At 42.9% G+C, this 21,785-nt stretch overlaps 2 protein-coding genes across 2 annotated transcripts; both read left to right on the forward strand.

Moving 5' to 3' along the window:
* The first annotated feature begins 1,150 nt into the window (after positions 1-1,150).
* b4galt4 (UDP-Gal:betaGlcNAc beta 1,4- galactosyltransferase, polypeptide 4) lies at positions 1,151-7,197 on the forward strand. The gene is made up of 7 exons (XM_086013357.1): positions 1,151-1,599; positions 3,093-3,529; positions 4,515-4,747; positions 4,825-5,012; positions 5,140-5,262; positions 5,362-5,466; positions 5,557-7,197. The coding sequence occupies exons 2-7, from the start codon at positions 3,274-3,276 to the stop codon at positions 5,684-5,686; spliced, it is 1,035 nt and encodes a 344-aa protein (XP_085869483.1). The 5' UTR covers positions 1,151-1,599; positions 3,093-3,273; the 3' UTR covers positions 5,687-7,197.
* Positions 7,198-9,525: 2,328 nt separating this feature from the next.
* On the forward strand, positions 9,526-21,349 carry arhgap31 (Rho GTPase activating protein 31). Its single transcript, XM_086012104.1, has 12 exons — positions 9,526-9,896; positions 12,863-12,965; positions 13,108-13,252; positions 14,249-14,331; positions 14,423-14,530; positions 14,638-14,780; positions 14,852-15,056; positions 15,218-15,339; positions 16,060-16,116; positions 16,219-16,866; positions 17,502-17,641; positions 17,752-21,349. Exons 1-12 carry the CDS (start codon positions 9,797-9,799, stop codon positions 19,708-19,710), a joined length of 3,813 nt encoding a protein of 1,270 aa, XP_085868230.1. The 5' UTR covers positions 9,526-9,796; the 3' UTR covers positions 19,711-21,349.
* Positions 21,350-21,785: the final 436 nt, after the last annotated feature.

Here is a 21,785-nt window from a genome sequence, read left to right on the forward strand (position 1 = left end):
GAACACCTTTGCGAATGGCACTATTTGTTCAAAACCACTCAAGCAACTGCGAAGAAAACAAAGCTGGTTCATTGCCTTTGTGAAGCACGTGTGAAGCTTTTTTGTCCTTTTTTTTTTTTTTTACAGTAAAATGAACCACTGAAGTGGAGAGAAAGCTTGAATCATCACCACCTTATTTATTACACTGTATTACTCTAATTTAACCAGTTACAAGAACCTTGAAAGATGGGAAATCACCACTTTTAATAAAAGCTTTCCTTATAAATCAAACAAGTAACAGCTGAGTGAAACGAATGTTTTTTTTTTGTTTGTTTGTTTTGCTTTTTTTAATGAGGGCAAGGGCGCTTTTGAGGATGACACGCTGAGATTTTCAAGATCAGGGTTGACTTAAAACAGGCTGAGAAGCAGCTGGACAACTCAAGTCCCACCAAACAACAAATGGATGTCCAGCCGAGACCAGCATGGCGTTCGCATCTGATCCTCAGTGGGAAATGAGACTGAAAGACATTTTCATTTGTCTCAGCCCTTACAATTGCTTATATTTGCAGTGTTTAACTAATGGATTAGCTAGTAAAATGCACCACATGCATGACATGTTCATGATAAAAATGACTACAAGTGACATCTGAGTCAATCAGTCCTTGGGGAAGTATTTTGTTTTCAAAACAATACATCAGAAATATGATACTGTATTCAAAGAACAATTTCCCTGTGTGGTGATCCTTTATAATCCTGTACTGCACATCCAACACAAGACCATTAGGAGAATATCCATTTTAAAATTTGTTTTTAGGAGGTATGTAAGCATTTTGGCAATATTTCTAGACAATCTGATGAAGAATCACAAAGCAAAATATAAATACTAGCTTAGTACACTATAGTTACTACAGAAAGTGAAAAATCCATACCACAATACCAGACTAAACCATTTTATGTGAATGTTAACGAAGTGGATATACAATTGTCAATCACCCTTACACGTATTACCCACAATAAAAATTTAGGGATACTACTATTTGGCTAGAAAATTTGCGAATTCACATGTGAAGATTATCATTGAAAGTCCGTCCTAAGTTTTCACAATAAAAGCTATTATGGTTTTGTTATGAAACCCCCAAGCCGGAAGTGCATATATTTACGTTAACTTTATGGACGTCAAGACTGGGGAGCGTCAGCCGTGGAAGTGGCAACAAAAACTCTTGCAAACCAAAGCAAAGACTTCCACCGAACCAAAGCGATGCTTTCAATGTTACGGGAGCTATCCGTTATAATCTCCGTGCATATTCTTCAGCTGACGTTCGCGAACTAGCGGGACAGGGAGAATCTACTGAGGAGGTAAAAAAAACAGTGATAAGGGAGATAACGACGTATGAATTGTGTGCAAACATGGAGAGCATCCGGCTGGAGGAGGACATGTCGCCTTTGTGAAAGGTGTCCACTTGTACTTGTGTGCCTTTTTTTCTTGGCGTAATTACAAATGCACAGTACAGTAGTGGCCAGTGTGTTATGCTGGGATGCTCGTGGAGCTATCCAATGCTAGCTCGACTTGTCCCGAAAAGATGACTTCGAGGAAAAACAAGCATCATTAGGTCATTTGAAGTAAGTAGAAGTAAGAATACAAAATATTTTACATTCTGTTTGAATGTGCACGTTAACCAGACTGTTGTGATTGTTAATGTGAAGCCTTGTGTTATCAATGTGCTTACTTGTTAAATTAACTAGCTACAGAATGACCCTATTGGCCATAGTGTTTATTCTTAATATAATGAAACTAAGACATTACGTCATTGCATATGGCAAACAGATGTTGATTATTTCCTTTTTTGTTGTTGTTTGTTTTTAGATTTTTTTTCATCATCATCATTATTATTATTTATTTTTTTTACAAAAGCAAATTTCATCGCATGTTTTTAATGCAAAATGAATGATTAGGGCAACAAGTAGTAGTGGTTAGTACGTCTGCCTCAGGTTCTGGGTTCGAATCTGCAGGGCCTTTGTGGAATTTGCTCTCCACATTTCTGTGCGTACTCTGTTTTTTTCACATTCCAAATACAGTACATCCATGACACATTAGCAGAGCTGGGCATTCCGACGGACGCCCATTTTTGACGGTCGACGAATGACACATTTTAAAATAGACGGATTAAGCATCGACGGAGTTAGTTTTTAGTTCAAAAATAGAGGCAGAACGGCCTATAGATGGGTACTATTTTTTCCCACCGGGAAAAATGACGGACAACGGAAAGGTAGCCTCGCCGCTAACAGATGACGGACACTCAATTTTTTGTAAAATGCCCAGCTCTGTGCATTAGTTTAATTGAAGAATTGGCGACCACTCCAGGGTGTCCTCTGCCTCTCCATCTTACCTGAAATTCTAATGTGGCTGAATGGATATTAAACATGTACCTAAAGAATTTACTTTACTTTCAAATGGGAAAAAAAAAGTTTGTTTTTTTTCGCATGGAAAAATGAATAGACTCAATGTATTCTTATCTCATTAAATGATTTATTGTTAGTAATGCCCCTAGATATTGTTTTCCTATTGGATGGCGATGCGCATTTTAAGGTTGAATCGGATTGGTCAAGTGCAAGTGTACCTAATCAAGTGTCTAGTGAGTATTTAGTTACATTTGGGGCAAGTGAAAATGAGGACATAGACAGGATAATAGACAGGAGGACCTACAGAAAACTCAAAGAGATCTGTAAAGTGATACCGAGCTTTACTGTCATTCAGGTTACCAGTGTCGCTAAACTAATGGCTCTAAACACAAAGGAAAAACCTTTTTGGATACTGAACCTGCAATTTACACTTGACCCATTTCAGCTGTAAGAAAAGTAATTGTTATTTTTGGAAGATTAGATCTTTAATGGTGTAGTTCATATTGTCTGGACACATGCAATGACATCTAATAGAGCTGTATCAACAATGGTATTTTTCTATCAAACACACATTAAAAATGACCACTGTACTTTAATGTGAATCAACTGATCGCACAAGGATCCACCATGTCAATCGTTGTACTTTTTTTTGCATACAAATATGTTAGTTCTGTGCACTACATCTCATCTTTTTCTCTCTCGCTCTTTCACAGCTGATAATAAATGTATCAACCCCAAAACGACATATTCAGGCTACAACCATGAATCTACACCCCAATATGGAACCACACGGTGGAAAATGTAAAGCAGCGGCATGCTTCACTGTCTTGGGCTGACTGCTCCAGTCATGAAGGAAACATTTTAAAAGAAGTGCGAGAACATAATCACACAGCCATGGGCTTTTGTTCGTCCGCGTGCAAGATATTGCGCAGGGTCAAGTACGTTTTCCTGCTGCTTCTCTCCCTGTCTGTGCTGGCATGGATTTCCATGTTCTCGGGTGGCAGCGTAAAATCCGCCCTGGTCCCGACAACGCAACCTCTGGTTAGAGGAGAGAACACGCAGGAAGTGGCCAACTCGGGGACATCAGCGGCGGTTCGCTTAATCACACCAACGCCAAGAGCCGAATGTCCTAAGGAATCGCCGCTGCTACGTGAGTGAACGCCCACGTTTAATTCAACACTGGAGACGGGTGGTGTTTGCTTTGTTTAAAACCAACATTGGATAAAATACCTTCAACTGCCAGACACCTGTACTAATCTAATGAGATGTTTTGGTTACCTTTCTTCCAACCATGATATGAATTTTGTGAAATTAACACCTCCCTGCAAGTGTCAACCAAAACCGAGATTTAAATAAATAAATAATAAGTAAATAATATAGTGTGTTTGGAGGATGCAATGTGAATGTGAAGGTGAGTTTCTTTTTTTTTCTTTTTTTTTTTTTTCTTAACTAGGCCCTAAATCTCTGGCACTGTCCCGGGGTGGATGGCATATATAAATATTATAAACGGTCATCAGTGAGCCATATTTGCAAAAGGTAGCGCTGCTGTATGTTAGCTGGTCCTTACAAGTGACAAAGTAAATATCGTAAAATAATAATGAAAAGATTGAGGATTGCTAGGCTTCCTTCAATTCAAATGCAATCAAAATGTTTTGCCATCCGTAATAATAGCTGAAGGAATTCAAAATCGTATTTTACATTAATAACCTTTAAGGGCGGTCCTAGAGTAACATTTTGACATTTTCTTAAAGGCCATAAGTGTTCCATTACGTAAACCGCTTCAATATTAGCACTTTAATGACAAATACATGCACATGTGTCAAAAGAGGTGAATCTCCAATATATTATTATTGCTTAAACAATGAAATTGCTTACTAACTTTAATAAGCGGCAAACAGGCGGCTAGCGAGTACATGTAGCGTATCGTGTTTGAAATTGTTCCGGCTGGTCGTTCTCTTGTAGTAAGTGTCACAAAAAGCTCAAGAACTATTGGCACAATATACAGACGTCTCACGTGATGACTGTGGGACCATTTTTGTGCAACCTTTCCCGGCAAAAATGTCCCCGAACGGCGAGGCTCTACTACAAAAGGGCTCAATGATTTATCAACTAAGATGCAAATTCTGATTGCGCAGAAGGAGCAGTGAAGCTGAACTTTGAGCCCTCTCTGAAACTGGAGGAGGTGGAGGGCGAGAACGCGCGAGTGGCCGAAGGCCAGTATCGGCCTCGCTCGTGCACGGCCAGACAGAGCGTGGCCATCCTCATCCCCCATCGCAACCGAGAGCGACACCTCCTCTACCTGCTGCACCACCTGCACCCCTTCCTGCAGAGGCAGCAACTCCACTATGCTGTTTATGTCATCCAGCAGGTACTTTTCAACACTGACCTAATTTATGGTTAGCACGAGCATATTCTCATTTCGCGGTCTCCTCTGTTTTTCAAAAGGCTGGTGATGCCACTTTTAACCGTGCCAAATTACTGAATGTGGGCTACTTGGAGGCGCTGAAAGACTACAGTTGGGACTGTTTCATTTTCCATGATGTGGACCTAGTTCCTGAAAATGATCACAATCTCTACGTGTGTGATTCGCAACCCAAGCACCTGGTAGTTGGCCGGAATGCCACCGGATACAAGTAAGTTCCTGGAAAAAGACTCATTTCCTGTATGCCCACTCGGTTATGATATTAGCAAATGATTGGAAATGTTCTGATATAATCCTAGGCTACTCATAGTCTAAAACGAATGTGTTCCCTCCAACAGGCTGCATTACAAAGGCTACTTTGGAGGAGTCACAGCCATGAGCAGAGAGCAGTTCCATAAAGTGAATGGATTTGCAAACACCTACTGGGGTTGGGGTGGAGAAGATGATGACCTGCGCATCAGGTGAAAGAAAAAACAAATGTTTAAAAAAAAAAAAAAAAAACATTTCGAATATATACTGCTCGATGGAGAAGGGTCTTCATGTCTTTCATGTTCTCTTAGGGTGGAGCTGCAGAAAATGAAGATTGTGCGGCCGCCCGCTGGCATTGCGCGCTACACGATGGTGTTTCACAAACGGGACAGCGGTAACGAAGTCAACAAAGACAGGTCGGTCATTTGTTATCACGGTGTTCTGAGTCAACAATGTCTAGTTTGCCCTAATTGATTTTGCCACACCCCCCGCCCCGCCCCGTTCAGGATGAAGCTATTGAGACGGACGCCGCTGGTTTGGAAAAAAGATGGACTGAACAGCTGCAAATATCAGACGTTATCGGTGGACAGGCTGCCACTTTATGTCAATGTGACCGTAGACATCGGGAAGCCGTAGAACTGACGTTTCAAATAAGATCTGCTCGCTGTTACGCCGTTTTAGAGACGGGGTGAAAAGACTACAACCTGTCATTGTGAGTTACACTTGATATAAAGCAGGCAAGTACACATTTGAAGCAGCGGAAGCAAATGTGATCAAATCTGCAATATCCATCTCAAGCCGACTTCTCCGTGGCAACAAACGTTGTCGATGTAATGCGAGACTTGAGCTTGATTGTTCAGCTCCACTTTTGCCAAACAACATATGTTAAGGTGTGCAGTGTGAGGAGTGTCCAAACTGTTTTAGTTTACTTTGTGTCCATGCGGGACTCTGGACTGTGTGCGGTTTGAAGTACTGAATGTGATTCCAATCATTTCGTTGTCATTTTTCTTTTTTGACTAGATTGCACTTTTTGACATTTCATTTACATATTAGACTTTGAAAGGACACATTGCTCAACATATCTATGACCAAATGTCTAGCTGAACTTAAAACTGTTTGGACTCAAAAAGATAAGTAGCAAGAAGTGAAACTGGAGCCCTGTTTTGAAATACTCACTGGCCAAAAGACATCTTGACATTACTGCACGGCGAAATAGAACGTTAATCGTGCTCAGTAAAAGTATTGACAGTTTATTTTAAGATGAAATGTAATTTATATCTTAAATAGAATACTTTATACCCAGCATTGAGATGTGCCCTTAGGCCATTACAGTATATTAGAAATTGATATCATTCTAAGAACTGATTTTTTGCTGAATTATATGAATGTATCTATTCACACACATGGCTGACCATGTTGAACACTAGTTATTCACAACGGTTTTCAAAATGTTGTTATAAAAAAAAAGGGGAAGTGTCCTTGTAGGATTTGTGACGCAATGAATCTCTGGCTGTCCTCAGATAAACATCATCCTGATAACTTCTATTTTTATTGTTTAAATAGTCAATGATATTCCTTGACTGCCTTTTCCTAGAAGTTAATTATGTCCTGCCATGTTCAAAGATGGAATTCTGCACGCATTACATTATATTTTATTTTAAAAAGGGCCTTCTTTTGTTTTGCAGGAAAATGTTATTGGGTGGCGGGGTATCAATGTTACCTTAACAGTGTCTAAATGTGACCAATGAAAACAGCCTCTCATTGTACAAGTAGTGAACTGCATGATGGTTATGTAATAGGACTTGAGTTGCACATATCAATTTCATGATATCTTCTAAGAGGTGTGCGGCTTCTTGTGTGTTACAACGTGTATATTTTGTGTCCATGTAACCATCAAAATTTTCGTCCATTCATAGGTTGGTTGCAAAGTACTTGAATGGCCCTCTGACCGTTTCAGACACATTGCCAACCCTGAAAGGAGGATTTTTGCTTTCTAGATTAATTATACAACACTATTCATTATTTGAACGTGTCATTGGTGGATTTTTTTTAAGTGGCACTGAGTTTTGGAAAAGACAGGATTAAATATGACATGTTTCATGGTGGGGGGAAATGTCTAATAAACTTATTTTCATATTGTCGGATGATATTTTGTGCTGTCATAGTCTATGGTAAATTCAACCACAAGTAACATCGTTGAAATAATAAAAAAATGTTTTTTTAGCATGAAATGATTCTATTGATTGCAGTGTATGGATCTGGCCACTGGGAGGCGGAAGTAACACGGTTGCCTGTCGTGTATTTATTGTGCATTAGGCCCTAATGTACTAATGATTAGGCAACATTCAGACTAATGAGGTCACAATCAGTTTAAAAACCTGACTCATATCCCAAGTTATATTGAATTCTGCTTAATATGATAAGCACAGTCACACATGGAAGTTAAACAGAGCCCCTCCAGTCACTTTTATGAAGGGGGGCTCCAGTCTTGTGCATCTTTTCTGTTTGTGATACTTATCACAAAAAAAAGTGTTCTTTTTTTTTTTTTTTTTTTTTTTTTGCTTGGTGAGACAAACACATCAATCCGAGCAAATGTGCAACCTTTCCAGCGTGATCATAAAACTACACTGCATTTAGTGGATGATACAGGAAGCCAAGGTAAAAAAAAAAAAAGAAAGTAAAAAAAAAAAAACGATAGCAGACGTCAAATACTGTCAAATGCAAAACCACACCGGAGAGATAAGCAAGGAATCACTGACACACAGAGACAGACAACCGCACGCATTCCTAGCCGGACTCTATTTAGAATACACATTAAATGCTGCTTGCACTTTCAGAATCTTGATGCTGTGAAGTGACAGAGTTAACTGTGTAGTACTCTTTATCTTCACATCAGCACAAGAAGAGTTTCACATAGTTTCCATTCCCTCATATGAATCTGATGCTAAATATTACAGCAATAAAATGTGCAGTGACCTCTATATAGGTCGCTTATTGGCTTCCAGTGACCCCTTGTCTATTTCTTTTTTTTTTTTTTTTTTTTTTTTTTTTTTAAACAGGACAAAGAGAGAGCGGGATGTCTGAGGCTTTGTATGGACAGCATGATGTCATGTCCTCTTCCTATGGTGCAGAAAGAAGCTTTGTCTTCCAGAGACCAGGCCTAGTCATCAAGCTCACATGTGACACACACACACACAAGCACTTTTTATAAAACAGGCCCCGTTGATGCCATGTTGCCCAGTGTGCGCTACGCGTCGAAAGCTGAAGAAAGAGATTGAAATATTTTTTTCAAGAATATGTTCCCAGCAGTCCCACTAGAAACAGAATGATGTCAATTTGTCTCGAGAAATAGGGGACATAAGGGATGATAGTGTATCAATGTACAGATCTGATTCAGCGAAAATAAGGAAGGCTGGACTGTTTGCTGGACTCGAGTGGCCACACAAATCAGCGATAAGTGAGCAAAGGATCCACGACAGTCCGACGATGCTCACATAGATGTTCTGCTTCACTTCTCGTCGCATTGCACTTTGAAATCCAATTGAGTAAATCATTGCGGTAGGTGGTCCGGTCTGAGTGAATGCACTGCGTTTGGAAAGCAGGTCTGGTTATATGACTTTTTGGAAAGGTTAAAGCACACGGTTAAGAGATTTCAAACCTCAGAATATGGAATTTGGGGTTGCGGGTGTGTCATTTTCCCTGTAAAACCACTTCGTCTGGGAATACAAGGAGTCAATCATGACAACCAGTGAGTGCGCCACAATGCGCTGATGACATCCACTTGAGGTGCCTGGAAGAGTGGGAGAAAGCGCTCTGCGTTCAGTTGGGAGTCCAGTTTGTCCAAGATAAAATGCACGTAACAAGAACCATGTGTCCGTCTCCTAACCCTAACACCCCCTGCACCCCACCTCCCATTTCCCATCTGTGCCCTTCAAGCCCTCACTTCAGTCACCTCCCACTTCCCTCCTTCCTTCAGAACCCCTCTCTGTTTTTGTTTTCCAGCCTGGTCGCTTTGCACAGGAAATTGTATACACTGGGAGCATTCAGGAAGGCAGAGGGCAGCCATCCCGTATACATTTGGGGGAACGTGAAGGAAAAATACGGAGGAACAGAAGTCGACTTTCCACATCTGTCTCCTTTGTCGCAACATTTGGACAAATCCGTGCCACATCGCGGCCGGCTTCAAGTTCAAACACAGAACCCTTGAAGGGAAATCGGATTATAAATAGAACGTTCTTGAGATGATCGGCCTCCCTTGTATTGGTCGCTGCTCGCGACGGACGAGCCAGTGAGCGAGGAGGCTGTGGAATGAAGGAAAAGAGGAGGAGATAGAAAGGAGCAGAGAGGACTGGTCAGTGGAAAGGGGGGTGGGGGGGGGGGGGGTTAAAAAAAATCCCAACAACAGGAAACGGAGCGATTCTAATGCCGTTCCTGCAAGTCCTTCACAGATAAAGCGGCCGGTTGCCACGTCCCAGCAAAGCAAAAGTGTCCCTGTGTCATTCCTGTGAAGCCATGGCACCCTAAACGTTTAAACGTTTAAACAAGTGACGTCACTTCTGCCCTCAGCCTCCAGTCGGGCGCTCGGTCAAAATGTGAGCGGATGCAGCACATTTGGCAGAAGATTGCCGGGGACTTCTACGCGGCCGCTTTTTTGATCCGAAAAGCTCCCCCTTGCTCGGGGTCATATGGATTCATCGCTACGATTACAAGGAGCTGCTAATCATCTGGAGCGTTAACTGGAACCACATGAAGAAAAAAGGGACCAAGCAGAAGTCAAAGACGAAAGGAAGCGAAAATGCGTTCGGCTGTGACCTGACGGAACATCTCCAGAACTCAGGACAGGATGGTAACACTTTGCTTTTCTTCCCACGCAACCGGAATAGTCTTAGGAATTGTTTCGGACCACTCAAATTCAGGATGGTATAGGACAGCACATTTGTAACACACTGGTATGTGGAAACGTAAACCAAATGGCATGAAAGACAAAACGTAAAGAACTTTCAAGTGGCTTTTGTTCAATGACTCCATAGCATGCGATTTGTGTAGATTTAAGCGTTTTACATTGACTTGCCATTCATTCACCTATTGCCCGCAGTCACTGGTCATTTGTGAAGTTTGGGTGTGGCTGTATCTCATTTTCTTTTGGACTCAATTGCTTCCAGCGACGGAGAGTCCCTGTGACTCGCCGTCTGGGCCTCGCTGCTGCCGACAGGAAACTAAAGAGAGGCACAAAGAACAAGATGGTCATTTCTTCCGACATGGGACCATTGTTGTTGATAGAATGTTTCCATGACACCAAATGAAGATTTGGATTTTAAAAAAAACAATTAAAAAAAACAATTTGTTTGGGAGAGGGAAAGGAACGCAAAAGCAAACTTTAAATTTAACTTGAATGTTCACAATGTGAGGCGGAGCATTCAGTCCAGGAAGTGAGGGAGGGGGTATGGTGACACTGCCATTCACTTCTGTCATAGATACCCTTTTTTTTAATGAATAGTTGATATTGAGATAGCCCCCCCCCCCCCCCCAAAAAAAAAAAAAAAAAAAAAAAAAAAAAACTATGATTCCATCTGATAAGCAGACCTTCAAGGTCGGGTCTCTTGACCAAAAATAAAATAAAATCGAATGTTAGATTGTGAAGTACTACAAGCCCATAAGCCTGTATCTGATATCATGGAGAATAATGGGAATGATATTTGGAATACTGTAGATTTTCTATTACGGTGTAAAAAATGGAATCCCTAAATTGCTAGATCATCATTTGTATCCGTGTTTCCTCTGCACACTTCTCTTTTGGGTTTCATGAAAAGCAGTTGTTTAGTTGTTGCGCAATCCTGCTCGTAGGAGGTAAAACGTAACTAAATTGTGAGAATACGTCTTACTCGAAGAATACAAGTAGTTTGCACCCCACAATCAAGCTCGAAAGGTTATTTTTAGTGTGTCTTCTGCTTTATTTTTTTCTCTGAAGAGAATCTCAGCAAATTGAATTGCAGGTTGTAAAGCATGTAACGTTTTGCATTAAACAGCTACTCATTGAAAAGTATGTCTCCTACTGGATAAGAGATATCACTTTTGATATGTGCTGTATATTTTGTACCATTTCAAAGCAAAAGAAAATGCGTGCGACAACAACAAATCCGAAATTCGGAGTAAAAAAAGCTAATGATGCAGATACAGGCACATGTGTAGATACGGTAATTTATTTTCAAACATTGAGTCACGTTTGTCATCAATGAAATTATCCAGGCGCCAGAATTATGACCGTACCAAACATCATCCTCCATGAACCAGGAAGTAGAGTGATAACTTGAAAAAAAACAAAAAAAAAAAAAAAAAACAATGGTAGTGTATGAAATATTTTCATTACAATCCACTTGCAATTCAAACCTCAAAATATGCAGCATTGTAAATATTAGCTTACAAATACAAAAAAAAAGGAAACAATGTACTGTATGTCAAATTTCATGAATATTAGTGCAGCGCATTCAGAAGTCAAGCTTAAAGGGGAGGTCAACCCAGTCTTTTTTTTTTCAAGGATACCTTCCATGCAAGACCACTAGTTGAAACAAGGCATTCTGATAAATAGTGCATTTGTGGAATAAGAGTTAATCCACCCGTTTTTAGCCATCTCTGGGGGCGGCCATTCTGTCAACTGATAATGACATCACAAATGCCCAGGTAACGACCAATCACGGCTGACCTGTTTTCTGAAGCCGAGCCGTGATTGGTCGTTGCCTGAGCCCTGAGTAGTTGCGATGTCATTTTCAGTGGACTGGAATGACAAAATGGCCGCCCCCTGAGATGCCTAAAAACAGGTGGATTTTGCATCTTAACTCATATTCCACAAACGCACTATTAATCAGAATTCCCTGTGTTTCAACTTGTGGGCCTGCTGGGAACAGATTCTTGAAAAAAATATATCTTTGGCTTGATTTCCAACTTTAAGGAGGAGATGCTGCAGGCACATAGGTAAACATTCACTCATTTTTAAGATGTAATGTTACAAAAATGGGAAAAAGCCTGTTTGGGCCTTCCAGTAAAGGCAACTAAATGTGCACATTTAAAGCAAATCTAGATGGATGCCTAAGCAGCAGCTAAGCGTGTCCCTGTGTTGACGTCTGAGTGAAAAGACAGAGGACATAAATCAAGACCGCGACACTGGTCATCATCCAGCTTTTCACCGCAGGCACGCAACCTAGCGTCCAATCAAATCAAACATAAGTGAACATAGCGGAAGACTCTTTGAGCCAACGACGAGGGAAGACAAAGCACCTCTAAAAATAGCTTGTAGACTATCTTCGCAGCAAGATACATGCGAGTGAGGGCGTAGTTCAAAGTTGGGGTAGTCTGCCGGGCAGACGGAACGCAAATTACACGGACAACAACAATGTTTCTATTTCGAAAAGCAAGGGATCACGTTGTTGGTGAAAAGGTAGTTTGACTTCAAAGTCTCAACTAAGGCGGCCAAGCCGAAGGTGTACTGAAAGCAAAGAAAGTCGTCTTGGCCACTGGTAGCCCGTTTTCTATTAGAGGAAATGTCGTAAGTAATACCCGCTACACGGGCTGGGTGTGTCAACCTTCCTCTGAAACAAACAAACCATTTTTAACTTCCTGTCAAAGGCCACCTACAATCAGTAACCCCGAAGGGAGAGAAAACAAGCCCGTAGCATTCGAGGCAGCATTATAGTTTGCCCATCACTTTGCCACATTTAACATGACTGGAAATCTCATTGCTATTCACTGAGCATACATGAAACGGTGTCCATGTTCCAGCAAATAAGACTTAACATAAAAACAATTTCTACCCTTAAGTCCCTCAGGTGCTACAGAAATGTGCAGAGTTCATCGAGAAGCACGGGATTGTGCATGGGATCTACAGGTTGTCAGGGGTCACCTCAAACATCCAGCGGCTCAGGTGCGTCGCTTGCTGCGCACTCATCTCATTTTAAATTGGTCACATGACACATCAAGGATCAGGCCAGTATTTTTATTTGATTTTTTTCTTCACTTTTCTCACATCGTGTGTGTGTGTGTGTGTGCGCGCGCGCCGACGGCAGACAGGAATTCAGCGCCGAGGCATGCCCTGACCTTACAAAGGAAGTGTACCTCCAGGACATCCACTGTGTGGGTTCCTTATGCAAGCTGTACTTCAGGGAGCTACCAAATCCTCTGCTCACGTATGAGCTGTACAGCAAGTTCACCGTAAGTTTGCCGCCGAACGTATTCGTGAAAAAAAAACATGTTTGGCTTGACTTCCGCTTTAAAAAAAAGATAATAAATTTATATTTGTTAAAACTGTCAGTCTGACTTGACACTAGTTCATTAGTAGAGGGAATGAAGAAAAAAAAAAAAAAATCAACACTCTGGCATCGCCTTGTACCTTCAATGACGATTCAAAGCGCCTGAGGAAAAACAACCAATCCGAAACAGAAGGCGTGACGGACGATGTCCGGGTTGCCCCACAACCCTTAGTACTTGCTAAATCTTCCAACTCTGCGGGAACCACTGGCAACGGCCCTTTTCTGTCTCTGTGCGGCGGTCCACAAAATAAGGTCCGGTGCAGTTACGTACATGTGATGTGGAAGCGCTTGAGAGACCTGACCTCAACCCCCATCTAACTTAATAAACAGCAACAGCGCTTGTGAGCCGTATGTTCTTATCCATGCATTGTGGCCTCTCAACAAAATATTGACAAAAGTCTTCCCAAAATGGAGCCACCAACTCCAAATGTTCAAGTGTGTTTCCAATACTTTTGGCCCTATCTCAGGGTTCCGGGTGTGTGTTTTGTGTTTGATTTGGCATCATGAGTGTGATTCGTCATTTGAAGGTGATTTTCAACTTCCCCTCCATCCCCAATAACCTTCCTGGAAGCTTTTAGGGTATATATATCTGTCATCCTGTGCTTTATTAGTTCCATTTTTTTCCCCCCTCCTTGGAACCTCGCCACCAGACTTGCTGCCAGACGCATACGAGACTGCATAAAAGCAGTTTACGTTCGTCACGCATGACCGACAAATCTAGAAAAATGTGTCCAGGCCTCAGTCACATCATTTTGGCAAAGGCTTGTTGACGTTCACGCAAGTGTCCAGGTCCGGCTAGGAGGGCGTTTACTTTGTTCACACAAGCTCAGGAATTCGGTTCATATTCCAAATAAAGCAGCGAGTGGAATAAAAAACATGGCATTTATCTCACATGCAGGAAGTGGCCTCAGTGTGCGGCGATCATGAAAGACTTCTACACATCCAAAAGATTGTTAGGCAACTGCCGACCCCTCACTTCAGGTGAACTACAGCACTGGATGCCGTTTCATACTTCATTTAAGTCTTAGTATTGTACGAAATGAGAGACTGAGTGTTTCTCAACTGCCTTTAGGACTCTGGAGTACCTCACCAAGCATTTGGCCCGCCTCGCCACTTTGAGTGCCCAGACAAACATGCACACACGCAATCTGGCCCTGGTTTGGGCTCCTAATCTATTGAGGTAAGTTTGGCTCATGCAAAATAAAGAACAATCGGATTCTGAACGGTTTTTTTTGTTGTTTTTTTTACCCCCCCCCACAAGACCCAATGCACTATTTATTTTCACAGATCCAAAACAATAGAGGCAACATCTGGTAATGGAGACATGGCTTTCCAGGAGGTGCGACTACAGCAATCAGTGGTGGAGTTCATTCTAAACCACACAGAGCAGATCTTCAACAGCGACTGTGTGCAAATCAAGCCAAAAGAAGGTATGAAATCCACCTGAGGCAAACAGACCCTGAAAAGATTAGTGAAAGCTTGACATGTAGCACGTCGACAGGGCCAAGTTTGCTGTGTGGGGAGAAGTACGCCACGCTCCCGATCGGCGGTCAGTGCGGGCCGATGAAACTGATGAGCCTGGAAGAAGCCCAAGCCCGCTCCTTAAGTCCGAATCATCCCGTGCATAAGGAACGCCAACGAGAGAACAGTCTGCCTGACACCAGCACGGCCACACTCTACCACACCGTCATAGACTTGGACAGCAAGTAAGTCACAGTTCACTGAGTGCGCAATCAGCGTTGGCCAATGCTTGCAACCGGACGGGGCGGGCGGGCGGGCGGCCGGGGCGACAACGAACAACAACAAATGTCATCTTGTATGCCGGATCCAAATGAATTAGGTGAAGCAACAACCGCATGTCTTTTAGGAGAAAGCTTTCCGGGAAATCCAAGAAATGGAAATCCATCTTCAACTTGGGACGCTCCGTGGACTCCAAAGGAAAACTGAGCCGCAACGGAAGTGTGTTCATTAGAGCTCCAGGGTTAACAGGCAAGTATCTTGAGACTAACATGGACAGCTCATTGGTGACAAAGATTTACAGAATGGCAAGGGACAGCATAAAACGCAGCGTCGTCGCTCAAACCTTACAAGCCAGTGGCATTGTGCAAAACAATGCACGTATTTTAAATGGCATTCCAAGAAATCTTCATGTCCAAAAATCGGGAAATCATTGGGAGATGGGACAAAAACGTGCTACTCCGACATGAAATCTTAATTCCTGATTGCATTAATTCTCCTGCGGATGAAACAACTGCTTTGTTTTAACTTGAACAGCAGAAGGGTCAGAGTTAACAAGCCAACTGAATTAAGCGCGCTCACTCCCGCCAAATAATTCTTGTCGAGAAATGAGCATGTTACTCCGTGAAAGCAGTCTCATGACAGTCGGTCTAGCGGCCGCATAACACCCGCTACAAGTCCCAGAAGATTTTATTACAAAAGAGTCCCTCGGCTCCAGTTTTTTTGTTCTGTCATTTTGCTTTTTCTCATAGCGCCATCTGGTGTACGTGCCAAGTGGTGTAGCGAGACACACACGCAGCATAATCTCATTGATACAAACGCGTTTCTTGACGCTCATAATCGGTCGTTAAAACGATCTCGGTATCCATCCTGAGCTCATCACAGGTTCATCGAGAGCTCAGTAAGTTTGAGGTACGTCTTTACAGATTCCTGCAATGCTCTGCGTAACATTATTGTGCATTTTGCCCTTAGAAAAGTCATCTCTTCGACCCTCCAGAAGCATGGAGTCGCTGTGCTCCTTGCCAACAGGTAAAGTCTTTGCCAAATAGAATGAAACTTTTACTCTATCTGTGCAGAGCTAAAAAAAAAAATAATAATAATCCTTTTTGGTCCACCTCCTGTTGTTTCCAGACGATGACAAAACTGCAAACAGTCAATCAGAGGGACAAGGGAGCATTTTTGTTCCAGATGTCAAATCAAGAACACTGGGATCCGATTCACTTTATGACTTGAGTGAACACGAGCAAAACTGGGAATTTAAGGGGAAAAAATCCGGCAGAGCAACAGGTGGTTGGAACGCCGGCTCGAGCCAAAAAGGCGGGTCTTCGGGCGCTTCGGCAACTTCTCAAAGAACACTGCCAGAGCAGCTCAAGGTGTTCAAGGGAGATGACCTGAGTGGCTACAAACCTACGTCGCCTAAAAACAGGAGAATGCTCTACTCGGGTTCCTCCTACAACAGCACCTCTCGACCTTCCTTTCCGGGAAGCTTCTTTCCATTGGAGTCGTCGCCGAGGCATCAGCGTAGAGCCGTCAACATATCGGAGCCTTTCGCTGTGTCGGTACCCTTGCGTGTGTCGGCCGTTATCAGCTCAAACAGCACGCCGTGCAGAGGGCTCGCCAAGGACCGAATGGCTGCAGCAACCCTGAAACCCTGCAGAGAAACCTCAGAGCAGGGCAGCGGTGGAAAAAGCAACATGTGTCCCGGAGTGGAGCCTGACAAGAAAGATGGAACGGAGAAGAAAAAATCATTGGAGCTGGCCTCAAGTGAACCGCCAGCGGGTAAGAGCTGCTTTATTGAACTCTTTTTTTTTTCGTTTTTCTTAAGAACTACAATCTCTTCCAAATCCAACCTCATCCAAAATCAGTCCTTTTCTCCCTTCCTTCATCATGACTTTTACCAGATGTGTCGGACTGGTGTTGCAAAAGACATATTTCTAATCTAAATGAGATACTACGAGTTCTCCACTTGAATGTGGGCCGGACGATCAAGCACGTCTACAAAGAGATCTCGCGATGTTTTCTTTCGTATGTATGTCAGGGGTGTCAAACTCCAGTCCTCAGGGGTCGCCCTCCTGCATGTCTTGGAGGGCTGCTCACAATGCCCTGAACAGCCGTCAGTTCATGCCCGCGAGCATAGCCATCGTGGGGCAACCTCCCTACTCACCCGATCTCGCCACCACGCCAAGCTCAAGAGAATTATAAAGACGTGGAGGGGATCAAGATGGCTGTGATGATGGAGGATCCCGAAAGACTCCATTCCTGGACTGGGACATTTTGGATTTTGAATATTTTCTTTTGTCACACCAGTCCTAGATCCAATCCGAAACAGCTTGTGTGCTACTGTCACCTTTGGTAGCATAGGTGAGAAATCGCAGACTAGCAGTATAGCTTTCAAAAACGTGCTTTGTTCTCAGATTCGAGAAAAGGAGTAGTCGAGGGAGCCAGGGAACCGATGAGTCATACTCCAGTGGAGGAGCTTTCAGTTCTGAGTGGAAGCACAACTGCAACGCATTTGGGTGGGCGACAACTGGACAGCCAAAACACTGCTCAACAGGTAAATCATCTGCTGTTAGTATTGTTACAACAGTCTTTTAAACAAGTGTTCCAGTGTCGTATAAAAATGTGACCAGTGTGAAAATGTTGTTTTGTGTCTTTTTAATCCAGGATAAGGAGCTTTGGTGTGACGTCGGCCAAGAACTGAAAATAACTGAGGCTGAAATCGACCTGCTGGATAAGACTTGTGATTCCATGTTGCCTTGCGAGAACAAAAGGTTAACCATGGATGTAAAGTCAAAAAGAAGTCGCAGCTCTCCATCACTGTCCATGTTCTGGAAAGACCAGACTTCAAATACCTCTCTCAATGATCATCTTAACCCCCCCAGGGCGGAATCTACAAAGAAGCAGCCTTCAGAGTCGGACATCCTGTTTTCTCTCCATAAAAATGATGTTTGGGTGAATGACGACAGAAAAATTGTCAGCCCTGCTCCGGATGAAACGAACAGGAAAAGTCGGCAGACGTCTCCAAAAATTCCGCCTTCGAACAAAGATGCAGCTCCTACGCAACAGTGCCAACTTACTTTAAATGAAACTTGTGCAAGTGAAGTTACAAGCGACTCTCCAATAGTCGACGGCTCCTCGGCGGCAGGTGACGACCAGAGACAATCTGCGGAACACCAAAGTCCTGCAGGGGAGCAAAACGTCTCGCGTGATGTAGAGGCAATTCCTGAAGTTATTTCAAGGTTTTCTGCAAGTTTGGAGGTGAGACCCAATTCTCTGGAGTTGCCAATCCAAGAGGATGATGAAGGATGTGCAGGAAACGCTGAGGAGCTGGACCTAGTGGAATCATGGGAGGACCTCAGCTCCAACAAGCAGTGGGTCACCAGTCCGCTGCACTCACCTGACGTGGAGGAATTGTTGAACCAGCGATTGTCGTTCAGCTCACAAGAGGTAACTTTGAACTCGGACGAGGAGCGAACCTCACTTGCCTCGCGCGGCGGCAAACAATCGAAAAGAGCATGTCCGGCTAAAACCTCGTCAGGAAACATTGCGCAAGCGACCGGCAGCAAATGTGAAACTAAACTGACCTATTTGCCGTCGACTCAGGCTGGCCTCAACACCAGCAATGGAATGCAAGCTCCAACTGGGAAATGCGGACTCAAAAAACAGAAACCATCGCAACACTTTTATAGACAGATGTCTTACGATTCGGCGGGGCCAGAGAGAAGAGAAGAACACAGCTTTTCCAAACACAGACCATACTCCCTTAATTTGGACTTGGGGCCACGATGCATTCGGGACATTTCTAATCAGCAAAGCCGTCCTTCATACGACTTTTCCTCCTGTACGAGGAGTTTGTCCGGGACTGTAAACAATGGGCTCCTCTCCGAGTTGGACTTGTTCCTGAATGACCGGCAGGCGCCTCTGCGGCGAAACTCTGCGCCCGTCAGTGTGTCATCAGTGCGGACCGCCTTCATGATCAAGACGTGCCAGGCCAAAGCCGTGCCCGTTGTCCCTCCAAAGGTGCAGTACAGTCAGATACCTCACTCCAGGAGAGATGGTGACATTGAGACAGGGAAGGAACAAGACAAGGAATATCCTAAAACGAGTACAGAGAAAAGCCATGCCGCACCTCTGCCGGTGATGTCCGATCTGAAGGAGGAATTAGAGAATAAAGAGCCCGTGCCCAAACACCAGTCCCACCCAAAGGTTGAGAAACAGGCGGAGAACGCGAGGACCAGCGCAACAGAACTACCGGTCATCACCAGGCGGCACGCCCCGAGTCTTGAAGTGTTTGTTGACTGTCCCAGACCCAACAGAGCAAACCTTTTACAAAGGCCGTCTTTTAGGAACCGGCAGAGACCCCAGAGTCTGATCCTGTTCAGTCCCCCATTCCCCATCATGGATTACCCTCCATCGGGTGACGACAGCAAGCTTCTGTCGTCCATCAAGAGCCTGACTGAGGAGTCGGCAGTGAAAGAGACTTCGGGAGAGGCGATTGCTCTCCAAAGTAAAATGACTATTCCGAAAAGTGGTCAGAGACTGGAAACTTCAACCAGCTGCTTCTACCAGCCACAGAGGAGATCGATGATATTTGATAGCAGGAACCACAGGCAGATCGAGTAATCATGCGGACTTGGCTGAATGTAAATAACTTACTGAGACAGATATGAGAACGTGTTGTAAATCACAGTGTAGTATTTTATATAAAGCTGTTCTTGAGGGTTGAGCGTTTTGTTAAATTAAGATTTCTCACGTCATTCGCGAAGTATTTAAGAGAAGTATTGTACATTTCGGAGAGCTTTTAGGCTGTGAGTCACTGAGGCGCTTTGGCGGCTACTTGCGCGACAACAACGGCGATTCAGAGATACAAAAGTGTTTTGGACCCCGCGCGTGGTGCTTCAGTCACTTTATCGCAAAATGCTTTCGACAACATACGACTGACAATCAACTTTTGATACGCTATCGGTTAGCTGCAGACTTAACGCTGTTATTTTATACTTGAAAACCAATGAAGGTTAGTTTGACTGGAGATCGTTTTCTTTGGCTCAGTCTTGTAAATGCCATACAAAAGGCCTTTTACCTGTTGAGTTTCTGTTTCTTACTGGAAAAAAAAATGTTTTGTTTTGTTTTTTTCGCATGTCCAAATCTGAAAGACTTGGTTGCATTTACAAGCACATTCTCTGTATGCCATGAATCCAGTTTCCACCAAGCAGTACCGTTCCGTCCATATGCACAAGATGTGGCAGGTACACAGTGTAAGTGTAAAGCAACATAAGGAAGGACAACTTCATCGCTCTTGTGTCACATTTCTCTTTTTTGTTGAATTCACTGGTGGGCTACGTGCTGTTAAAACTGCTACGATGTCAAGACTGTCAATGATGGCTCAACATTAGCAGTTCCAAACCATACCATGGCAAGAACTGAAAGGTGCCACTTGGTGGAAAGCTGACTCTGAAGATTTCAGAAGATTGTATTGTAATGTACTGATAATGAGCTGAAAGCTAATGTTCATCCTGCAGCCTTTAAGTGTTTTGTTGAATTGCATCCAGTTAAAAACAAAAACAAAAAAAAACTTCAAACATGAAGTGGAATTTCTGGATCGATGGAAGTGTACAAAACCGATAACGACGCTGTTTAACAGTTTACCTGTGCTAGCTAGCTATAATGGCTATGATCACACAATTTGCAGGGACTATACTGCTGAAGATGTGTGTATCGGTGACATGAAGTCAACTTTAAACATAAGGAGATAAAGTACACAGTATTAAGCTTTTGACTGTGATTAATGTGATATTTAAAAGGAAATGCCGTTTCTGATATGCAGACTATATATCGGATAATGATTTTAACCTACAGAAAAACCTTTTCGCGTATTTTTATTTTTTCTTTATATTTTTTGCTTTTTTTTTTTTTATCTGAAAGACGCTCTGTGAGGAGGAGCAAAGTTGATTGCTACAGCCAACATGAATGAAATATACTGGAGTTGCTTCCCTGGAGGTTGACTTGCGCATGCTGACTGTGGACCCATGCGTGCTGCTTTGGAGTATAGAAAGCATCTATAAAATGTTTTATTTGGTCTAACTCGGGTTACATGTTGTATTATACACAATGTGATGACCGTCGTGATTTTTCTTTCCTTTTTTTTCTTGTTGTTGTAATTCTTGCATTTGCATTGATGCCTAAAATGTCAGTCGAGAAAGTCCTCGTTAGCAGAGTTTTCCTACGACAAAGATTATGAGAATAAACAGTTCTTCAAATGAAATGTTTGGGTATTTTGATTTCTTGGAATTACAGATTCTAATTTGAGGAAAAATTTGAGTGTAAATGTAACTAATATTAACATTGTTTATCTATGGGGTGATTGTTCCTTGAGGGTATTGTGCATGAAGAGTGGCCAGATAATAGGCTGTGCTTATAGAAATATTTGAGGGGGCCCCTGAATCAGATGGGGGCCCCTTTGAGAGACCCGAGGCACTGACACACAAGTGGCTTGGTTAGCCTACGAAAACACTCTCGCCTTGTACAGTATTTCCACTATGTTGGTACCCAAAGAACATACTTGCTTGTAGTGAAAACATGAGGCAACATTACTCGTTTAAGTGTTGTGGTGGCTGCTCTTGCTGCTGCACACGTACTGTACGCACATTATATCAAGAGAGTATTAATCTGCAGTGACATATTGTCTGCTTTTGGAGACT

The sequence above is a fragment of the Filicampus tigris genome, chromosome 17 (genome assembly GCF_054856515.1).
Source record: "Filicampus tigris isolate MCC_2025a chromosome 17, RoL_Ftig_1.0, whole genome shotgun sequence".
Lineage (NCBI taxonomy): Eukaryota > Metazoa > Chordata > Actinopteri > Syngnathiformes > Syngnathidae > Filicampus > Filicampus tigris.